This window comes from Arabidopsis thaliana, chromosome 2 (assembly GCF_000001735.4).
Source record: "Arabidopsis thaliana chromosome 2, partial sequence".
NCBI lineage: Eukaryota > Viridiplantae > Streptophyta > Magnoliopsida > Brassicales > Brassicaceae > Arabidopsis > Arabidopsis thaliana.
In genome coordinates, this window is record NC_003071.7 from 6,421,270 (window position 1) to 6,432,374 (window position 11,105).

An 11,105-nucleotide genomic window follows, 5' to 3' on the forward strand; every position below is an offset into this window, starting at 1 on the left:
TTTTTTTCGAAACACCAATGGATGAAATTGTCACAAGAGAGTTTTGGAAATGTCTAATTTGATGGTCCATCATGCTCCAGGTGTGGTCTTGTGGTAGTTTCCACCAATTCTTCAATTAATAAGACATTCATTCTTTAAGAGTAGGTGACTCTTAACAAGCTCAATGTTTTTGCAACAAAAACAAAATCATACATATGAGGCTATCTCTCTCCATCTGCTTGACACGTCAGCATATAAGAGGCTGACAGGTGGCTATACACCATTTGCTGAAAACTTAAAAACGTGAAGAGCCGATTCATCTTCTGTAGCGAAGGGTTCAAACGTTAGATCTCAAGCAGTTAACCTAGGGGCTAGGCTTTTGCTGGACAATTACACCGTCATGGTGATATGAATGAGTTGTCTTCTTTCTAATAACAATCATCAATCGTTATGAAACCCTTAGGTTGTTCAGTTGTTGTATCCCATTCCTCAATTTTGTCAATAATGCATATTTGTTGATTCATTTTCATATATAAACTTTTGTGCTTCATTTGAGATCTTTCCACATTTGTCTGATATTCTTAGGGCCCGGATGGTGCGACAAGGCATCCAAATATCCGGTGGTCATCTCTAGGTATAGTTTTTTTGTTCTCATATTGACTATCATCTTTTATTATTACCTTCATTCTTGAGTAGGTTGTTGTTGTTGTGGTGTTACCATAGAATTTCTTTTCATTGCAAATCTCAAGAAAATTCGTAAGGGTGTGGAGAGAAGCCGAAGTCCGTCAACCGATTTTGCTCCTATATTCATCATAAGGACATTAATAGCAATCGCTCACCACCTGATTTAGAATCAACAAGCAGGTACTAAGATGACCCCGGTTTAGAAACCAAATGTTTCCTTTGGTTGGGTGCTTAATTTAAATAGCTAGTCCATAGTATTTGCAGCGATTCCCTATTTGTTGTTTTTCTGCTTGTACGTGAAAGAGATAATATGAAATCGAAAGTTTATGTTTTTATTTTGCTTTCGCCTTAACCTTTGTGATTACAAGCTATGTCTATTTATACATCTAGATTGATTTAACCTAGTGTCTTCTTGGTTTGCATAGCTGTCACTTGGCTGTTATGTGGCGTCATTGTCTTCACATGATTCAAGAGCTTCATAGCGATTCCTCGTCGTTACTTCCGTACTGCTTGGAGATAATGACCGCTCTGCAACTTCTCTGCTTTTGTCCTTTGTTGTTGCAGGTTTCCGTTGAGCTATGTTGGGCTTGGCTTTTGGATTGAGCATTTGTTTCGGATTGGGCTTTAGTGGTTTTGAGCCCAATTCCAAAACTGTGTCGTTTGGAGCTGTTGTGTTGATACTCCCCCCTCAAACTTGGAGAAGGTGGGAAATCGACACCAAGTTTGAATCGGAGAGATTCGAAAGGAGCCTTGGCGAGAGACTTCGTAAATATGTCAGCGAGCTGTAGATAACCCGGTATATGATGGACGATGAGCTCACCAAAAGCTACCTGCTCACGGACATAATGATAGTGAGTTGCAAAGTGCTTTGTCCGAGCATGAAAAGATGGATTCGCTGTAAGGTAAACGGCAGAGAGATTGTCGTAGAAGAGTTCGGGAAGCTGTAATTGAGGAACGCCAAGATCGCGAAGTAAATTAACTAGCCATGTGATCTCCGAGGCTGTAACAGACATAGAGCGGTATTCAGCTTCAGTTGAGCTTTTTGCGACGGAGTCCTGTTTCCGTGAAGACCAGGAGATTAGATTGTTGCCAAGGAATGTACAGAAGCCACCGGTGGAGCGACGTGTACCGTGACAACCGGCGTGATCACTGTCACTGTAAGCTCGTAGTTGACAATCCGTGTCCTTGTTGAATGAAATTCCCATGGTTGTTGTTCCTCTGATGTACCGGAGAATCCGTTTGAGGTGATGAAAATCAGATACTGTAGGGGCGTGCATCTTTTGGCACACGTAATTAACCGAGAATTGGAGGTCCGGTCTAGTAAGTGTGAGGTACTACAGCTTACCAGCCAGGCTTCTGAAGTAAGATGGATTGTCGAAGAGCTCGGTTTGATTAGGGGTTCTCTCAGGTTGAAGTGGTAACGGTGTTGCAACAGGAGAACAGTTGGACATTGCGGCTGTGGCTAGAAGATCTTCTGCATATTTTTGTTGAGAGAGAAAAAGACCTTGAGAATGAAACTGAGCCTGGATACCGAGAAAATAGCTTAGTCTGCCCAAATCCTTCATTTTGAACTGCTTATTTAGCTCACTGAGAAGACTTGAGAGAAGCTTTGAGCTGTTTCCTGTGATAACCATATCATCAACATAGAGGAGAAGCATGATCACATCTTTGTTCTTTACACAAACAAAGAGAGAAGGGTCAGACATACTGCAAACAAAACCAAAGCTGAGCAAAAATTTGCTGAACTTGTCAAACCAGGCCCTTGGAGCTTGTTTGAGCCCATAAAGAGCTTTATGTAATAAGCACACATGATCAGGATGAGCTTTGTCAATGAATCCAGCTGGTTGTTTCATGTAAACCGTTTCAGTAAGATCTCCATGGAGAAAACCGTTTTTGACATCCATTTGTTTGAGTTCCCAGTTCATGATGGTAGAAAGGTGAAGCACAGCTCTAACGGTTGCAGATCGCACAACAGGACTGTATGTCTCAAGATAGTCAATGCCTTCTTCTTGTTTGAAGCCTTGAGCAACTAGTCGAGCTTTGTACTTGTCTAATGAGCCATCAACATTAAGTTTGACCCTGAAAACCCATTTAGAGCCTAGTACATGCATATTTGGTTGTAGAGGAACAAGCGTCCAAGTATGTGTCTAAGAGCAGTTTCCCATTTCCTCTATCATAGCAGCAGTCCATTTTGGATCTTTTAATGCTGCAGTTACTGTCTTTGGCATAGGATATGAGACTTTGTGTGTGAGAAGAGCATACCGTTGATTTAGTTTGATAATTCCTTTCTTTAGCCTTGTAGTCATAGGGTGAGTAGATTCTGTAGCCGCACGAGGAATGCTGGAAGTTAATTGATCATGCCTAGGGGATGAAGAGAGAGCGTTGTTCCCAATAGGATCAAGATCGAAGCTTGCCGTACACTCAGAACACTCCTCACTTCCCATAGACAGTGTCTCAGAACTTTTAGCATTATCTTCTGAAGAAAGCGTTTGGAGCGGTGTGACACAGATTGGTTCATCTTCTATGTCTTGATTGTTGCTACTAACTGTTATCTCCCCCTCTGGAAGGAGAATGTTAGGGCCATCTTTTAATGACAGAATCGGTTGTGTTTGTTGTGCTGTGATCACAGGAACACTTGCACCCGAGTTGAAGCCTGCAGTTTGGTCATTTTCCAGCGGAGATGAAGAGCTTGGAAAACTTTTTAACCAAGCATCAAACATAGGAGTTGGAGAAGGATGCTGCAAACTGGTGTAAGTATCAATGAAAGGAAAGGAGCTCTCATCAAATAAGACATGGCGACTGAGATATACTCGGTTAGTGGGAGGAAAGAAGCAGCGATAACCCTTGTATTTTTCTGTATAACCAAGAAAAATGCACTTGAGAGACCTCGGATCGAACTTATTACGAGCATATGCACGGAGTGTGGGGAAGCAGGCACATCCGAATGTTCTCAAGGCAGAGTAGTCAGGTGCTTTTCCAAATAGAACCTGATAAGGTGTAGTAGAGCTGTCAAGAGCTGATGTTGGAAGAAGATTGCTGAGGAAGTTGGCAGTAAAGAATGCTTCAACCCAAAATCTCTGTGGTGCTTTGCTTTGAAACATTAATGTAAGACCCCTTTCTGTAAGTTGTCGATGCTTTCTTTCTGCCAAACCATTCTGTTGTGGTGTGTGAGGGCAAGAGATATAATGTTGTATACCAGATTCTTGAAGATGTTGTAAGAACCTATTACTTGTGAATTCTCCTCCTCCATCACTCTGAAAAGTTCCAATTTTTGTTTGCAAGAGATTTTCAACAAAACTCTGAAACTTCATGAAGAGTGAACAAAAATCTGATTTGTGCTTTAATGGATAGAACCAACAGAATCTGGATCGATTATCAATGAAGATTACATAGTACTGAAAACCTTGAATAGATGAAACAGGAGCTGGACCCCAGAGATCACAATGAACTCTCTCTAGAGGTCTTGAAGCAATAAAATCTGAAGCAATAAATGGCAATCTCGAACTCTTCCCAAGCCTACATGATTCACACATCTTGCTGGTACTTTTATTTATTTGGATCGCCTTCTTGTTAGCTAAGAGTTGAAGAACTTGAGGATTCGGATGACCTAATCGCATATGCCAAACTTCATCAGTTGCCTTAACTTGTCGGGTGGAATAGAACATCTGAAATTTTGGGTTCTCCAACTTATAAAGTCCCTCACTTGTGCTGCTTCCCTTTGTCAGAACTTTGCAAGTTGCCTTGTCCTTAACAAGAACACCATCAGCATCAAAGGTAAAGGAGCAGGGATAGTCTTTAGTCAGTTTTGACACTGATAATAGGGACTTAGCAATATTAGGGCATACCAATACATCTTTTAATGGGAGATTACCTGATGTAGAAGGGAGATTAGCTGAGCCAATGTGAGTGATAGGCAGAAAATTACCATCACTAGCCATTACTGTGTCATTGCCAAGATAAGGTTGCATTTGTTGCAGACGAGAGCTGTTGTTGGTAATGTGAGCTGTTGCAGCAGAATCAGGAACCCAACCACTGTCGTCACTAACGTCGGTTATGTGAAGAGCTGAGAAGGCAGCAGCTGCAGCTTCAGAGTGTTGGTAAGAGTCATCAAATCGATGCCAGCACTGAAGAGCATAGTGACCTCTTTTTCCACAAATCTGACACATTGGTTTCTCACTCGCAGAGACAGAAGAACTTGAGGAGGAGAACTGTTGTTGAAATCCACGACCTCGAGTTGAGAAGTTTCCTTTGCCTCTGTTGTTTCTTCCTCCACGGCCTCTGTTTGAAGATCGGAAAGTGTTGAAAGCCAGATGGGGAGAAACGTCAGTGACAGTGTAGCCTTGGAGACGATCGTCAAAGTTCTTGAGACGATAAACAACATCTTCATAAGATGGACCAGGAAACGCATCTAAGGTTCCCTCAAGAGAAGTGATTAACGGTTCATACTCTCGAGTAAGACCATGAACCATGGCAAAAATCTTCATCTTTTCAGCAACTGGACTTCCCACAGAGGCGAGTTGGTCACATATAGTCTTGAGATACCGCAGATACTCCTCCATGGTCTTCCCTTCTTTTGATAAACTATGAAGGCGGCGTTGAAGCTCAAAGATCCGAGAGGAAGAAATGCGATTGAAGTGTTTTGCGAGATTCATCCATACCTCATGAGATGTTTTGGAACCAACAACAACACTGAGAATATCCTCAGACATAACAACTTGATCGGAGCGAAACCAAGCTTGATAATCCGGATTTGGGATAGCTTCAGTGACGCCGGCGTCTTGTGGACCAGAAACTGTGCCTGTTGGAGCAGCATAGGCGCCATTAACGAAACCAAGAAGGCCTTGCCCAGAGAGAAATGATTCAAATTGAGATTTCCACAAAATGTAGTTACGGTCTGTGAGTTTCACCGTAACACAGTTTGAGATGTTCAAAGATGGAAGAGTATAGAGATCCATGGATTGATCCATGGCTCTGATACCATGAAAGAGATAATATGAAATCGAAAGTTTATGTTTTTATTTTGCTTTCGGCTTAACCTTTGTGATTACAAGCTATGTCTATTTATACATCTAGATTGATTTAACCTAGTGTCTTCTTGGTTTGCATAGCTGTCACTTGGCTGTTATGTGGCGTCATTGTCTTCACATGATTTAAGAGCTTCATAGCGATTCCTCGTCGTTACTTCCGTACTGCTTGGAGATAATGACCGCTCTGCAACTTCTTTGCTTTTGTCCTTTGTTGTTGCAGGTTTCCGTTGAGCTATGTTGGGCTTGGCTTTTGGATTGAGCATTTGTTTCGGATTGGGCTTTAGTGGTTTTGAGCCCAATTCCAAAACTGTGTCGTTTGGAGCTGTTGTGTTGATAGTACGTAGATATCAGAGGGGTCAACAGTCACACCAAGGTTCACTACCTTTAGCTACAATTTTTTCTGCATCGCTAAGCTTTCATTCTTTTATAACCCACGTTTTCCGAGAGGAAGAACCTCCATTTCTTGAGATGTATGTCATTCACAACATCTTTCTTCTTTATCCGAAAAGTTTGTTTGCATACCCCTCATTTTTAGAACTTTCCCATTTAAATATTTTATAAAGATTTTAATTATGCCTATATATATTTTTTCAATTTTTTTAGATGTTTCGCAAGAGACACAAAAGTCGGATTTTCATCGTGAGTAATATAAAATGATAACCGTTCATATTTTTTCAGATTAAAGTAATTTAGAATATATATTTATCACAAAGAATGAGGAGTCTTGATATGCATTTTTAAAAAATTAATGTTTAGTAATTTGGTTTGAACTTTGAACTTATCAATTTAGACTGTTTTTTTCTTTTATGAATACATATATTTGCGATGGCAAAAAAAAGAATACATATATATGCTTTAAAATTTTAACCTTTCTAATATTTATATTTGTCAATTTTTGATAATTTTAGAACAATATAAAATTAATATTTAGTTCTAAATAATATATTAAATGAAAAAACTATTTATCTAATGTTTGAAACTCTTCATTAGGATGAATAACAAATGACAAGGAGAAAATGGTGAGAAGAAAGATGAGTCTATTCTTCTTCCTAAACTTTTGCATTCAGTAATGTCTCGCCTTATAGTGAAAGATAACATTCAAGCTTCCACAATTTTCAAAACATGGTATAAAGCTAGTGTTTCGGTTCAGATAAAAGAGCATCATTTATGGTATATGAAATACCCTTCATCTGTAGGTTTCTTTATTTATGGTATAGAATTATCATTTCGGAAGGTCTTCTCTATTTTCTTGGTGGAATAGACACCTTAGCGGTTTTCAAACCATCAAGACAAACATGGACCTGATGGAACATTCATCAGTTAAAAACAACGTTTTCCAACCTCGTGGTTTGGAACCTAGTTGGTAGATATTGAAGGAGACATACTTCTCCTAAAAGTATCTAATGATAATTCACGAGTGTTTGCACTAAACTGTAGTGGTGATTGGATTTGGGAAGACAAGGATAAATTTGATGAGGGGTTGACAATTTTTGGGGATTTCCGTGCATGCAAGTGGAGATCAGGTCTCATGAGCAACATGAGAAACAAACTATTCTTGTCGAAGTTTCTTCACCCGGTGATTCAACTTATGTTTTTGATGAAGGAAGAGGTATCTCCCAAGTAACTCATGTCCTCTGTTGTCTTGGGATGAGAAAAAAAATGTTCTGAGTGATGAACGTAACTTTCCAACACTCTTGGACTACAAAAGCTGTTCTTTTAGTTTCATTTTTCATTATCATGTCTTTTTTGTGTTTGGGTTTACTGTTTAAAAGTTAATTTCCTTAGTTCAACATATATTTCGTGTGATATATTATGGATGTCTGGTTTGTGTAATCAATAAAAGTATTGGAGTTTGCTATACATTTAATTTTATTATAGTTATATTTTTTCATAATCCAAAACAAATATCTTGATGATATACAAAAAAAATCATTGCTAAATTTGATTCTAAAAAAATAACATTTGTTTTTTTTATCATCACAAATAGAAAAAGGGTAATATTACGCAGTCGCCAAATTTGACACATAAATTAAGTAAGTAACCATGATGCAGAAAAACTTTGGTAACTAACATTTTTTGGGATGCGAAATAACCATTTTAGCTTTTAGAGATGGGTGAGAGTTGTTCTTTTCTCACAATAGATGTAGGTGTAGGGAACAAAACAAATAGAGGTAATGATTAAACTGCTATTTATAAAAAACATACTCAATAACAGACCGCGATTTATTAAAATCACATGCAATATCTATATGGAAGCAAACCACATCCATGTTATGTATATATTACATTCTGATTGTACGAATTTGCATGCAGTTATAAAAAAAACTATGAATCATAAGTCTGCAACTTGCGTGTCATTTTAGTAAAAAACATAGATTATTAGTAAACACATATAATCTTAAAAAATATTGTTTTATTGGAAAATACACAAATGTTAAGAAAATATGCATGTCAAATATAAAAATAGCATGAATTATTTAAAAAAATTCATGTTATTGTTGGCAAAAAATGGTCACAATTCTTTTGTAAGAATATTCATTGTTTTGTAGTGAATATAGTAAAGTTGAGGGAGTTTTATCTCTCAAGCTCAAGGAGAGATGATGATTATCTTTAAATTTATCAATTATGAAAGCCTATCAAAAACTCTAAAAGGTAATCTCTTCTCTTATACTGAATTGAAGAGATGAGATGATGAATAAGAGAAATTTATGAATAATTACTAAGAATGCCTTTTCAACACTACCCTTTTTCAATTTTACCATTTCTTATTTGTCATTTTCATTTATACTCTCTTTAAATTTTTAATGACCATTTTACTCCTATTTGGAAATTGTTTTAGGTTAACAAAATAAAATATTTATTTTTTTCCCGTTTAAAATATTCCAAAATAAATTTTCCGCCCATATTTTCCCGCCAAAAAGTTTCTAAAACATTTCCCGCCCAAATTGTTTTTCAAAACTTTTTGGCGGGAAATAGATATACAAGGGATTTTAAAAGAAATTTAAAGGGATTAAAAGGATTTTAAAAGATTTACAAGGGTTTTAAAAAGATTTTTAAAGAGTTTTAAAAGATTTACAAGAGAGTTTTAAAGGTTTTAAAAATATTTAAAATGGATTTTTAAAGTGTTTAAAAGGGTTTTAAAAGATTTACAAGAGTTTTTAAAAGATTTTTAAAGAATTTACAAAAAGACCCTTTAAAAACTCATGTAAATTTTTTAAAAACCTTTTGTAAAGGTTCACAAGAGGTTTAAAATGGTTCAAAAATTATTGGAGGTTTACTAGGTTTTAATAAGATTTTTAAATGTTTTACAATGCTTTTAAAGGATTTATAAGGATTTTTAAAAGATTTACAATAAAGTTTTAAAAACCTTTTGTTAGGGTTCACAAGAGTTTTCAAATGATTCAAAAAGAGTTTCAAATATTTTAACATATTTACAGTTTTTTTTCTAAGAGTTAAAAAATGATTGTAAAGACTTTATAAGAATTAAAAAAATATTTTAAAAGGATTTCCAAAGGTTTAAAAATCTTTGTAAATTATTTTAAAACTCCTAAAAAAACTCTTGTAAATCTTGTTAAACTATTGCAAAAGGTTTTAAAATGATTTACAAAAGTTTAAAAGGGGTTTTAAAGTATTTACATATGTATTTAAACATTTTATTAAGATTTTAAGAGGTTTTAAAATGATTTACAAGGGTTTTTAACAACTTATCAAAGCTTTTAAAAAATTTACAAGGATTTTAAAATGCATTTTTTTGCGGAAAAAGTTTTGGCGCCAAAATTTCCGTTTCCAATTGTATTTTCTCATTAGATGAGGGTTATTTGTGCATTTTGTTCAAGAGAAGGGATATTTTTAAAAATGGACAACATAAAAGTATATTTTTGCAAAAAAATAATAATAAATGCTAGTTTTGCAAATCTCCCAAAATTCATCCCTAAATTTTTTATATTTATTAATTAAGAGAATGAATATAGAAATTACACCTAAAATTAAACCCAAGAATTATGCGCAAATAAAAGTCTCTTACTAGTGGTTGGTTGGATTATTCTCTAAATCTCGATTATTGACTTTCTTAATTCAGTTTTAAATGTTTTCAATGAAAGTCTATTAATTATCGACTTTTTGAATTGAGTTATAAGTACTTAAAATGTTTAATAAAATAAAAGTAGTATAAAATTTTGAGTTTTATAAACGAAATTATAGTTAAAGTATAAAAAAGAAGTGGTGTATTGAAATTTTGGATTTTGTTTTCAATGTCTAAAATCTAGAAGTGATAAAGTAATTATATAAACTTTATGTTTTATATTTATTTTCTAAACATAAACTAAAGTACAAAGTAAAATTTAGAACCTGACGTTTCTTATTTAACGAGGTTGATTTTTTCTAACTTCATTTAATACACTTAGATTCAATACCTTTATCAAATGGATTCAACTATTTAATCCTTTGTTCAACACCCATTGTAACTAGTTTTAAAATCCTACTTTTCAATATTCACAAACCAGGAAAAAATGATGAAGAACTCTTCTATTATATTGGTACTAGTTTTCTTTTTCTTCATTTCTTCTTCAGGTATTTTTAATAAAAATTATTCTTATTGTTTGATATATTAGTTTTGGTTATTTAACTTGCAAAAATGGCATGCAAATCTTGTTGTTGTGTTCTTGTAGTAAATAATTTTTATATTTTCATTTTGATAGTAGGAGAAGCAAAAACGTGTTCTGATGGATGGACTTGTGTAGGAGAAGACAAATGCAAAGTAAACTGCATGGCTAAACACAAAGGAGTTGGAACATGTACTTTGTATATTATTCCTTCTTTCCCTGCTCCGATAACTTCTTATATTTGCGATTGCATGTTTGATTGCTAACCTTTCTGTTCAAACTATCTTTGTAAACTATTAAATCTTATGATAAAGGAATAAATTAAAAATATTTTTTTTAATCACCTTTTTTGTATCATTTATCTTTTATATATTCAAGGTGCTATTATATAAAACTTGATATTTCTCAAAAGAATTAGACATAAATCAAGATTATAATTAACAAGATTATCAAGATACATGATTTACTTAAGTTGCATCATCCTTGATGGAGCACCGGTCATCCTCCATGCTAAAGGTCTTTGAAATTCAAAGAAAATTAAGAGTTTTTTTATTATTATTAAAATCTCATATTAATCAATATAATATTGGAGGATTTTCAAAAGTACCATTTTTCTATTGTTCTTTTGCAACAATATATATCTTTTCTTGTTGGTCATTTTTTGAAATATCTCTTTTCTTGAACAAAATGATCAAATTACTTATCATTTTATGAGAACATGTGAGTAGAAACTAAATTTTTTAGCGCAAAAAAATTATTTCCTCGCCAAAAGAAATTGCATTTAAAAGCTCTTGTAAATCCTTTAACAACTCTT

The 11,105-nt window shown here is 34.9% G+C and overlaps 1 protein-coding gene and 1 pseudogene across 2 annotated transcripts; one reads left to right on the forward strand and one right to left on the reverse strand.

The window, feature by feature from the left end:
- Window positions 1-1,364: 1,364 nt before the first annotated feature.
- On the reverse strand, window positions 1,365-5,630 carry AT2G14930 (annotated as a pseudogene; the record flags this gene model as incomplete). The annotated part of the gene is made up of 1 exon: window positions 1,365-5,630.
- Window positions 5,631-10,201: 4,571 nt separating this feature from the next.
- Window positions 10,202-10,557, forward strand: LCR40 (low-molecular-weight cysteine-rich 40; the record flags this gene model as incomplete). Its single annotated transcript, NM_001036279.1, has 2 exons — window positions 10,202-10,259; window positions 10,391-10,557. 2 exons carry the CDS (start codon window positions 10,202-10,204, stop codon window positions 10,555-10,557), a joined length of 225 nt encoding a protein of 74 aa, NP_001031356.1.
- Window positions 10,558-11,105: the final 548 nt, after the last annotated feature.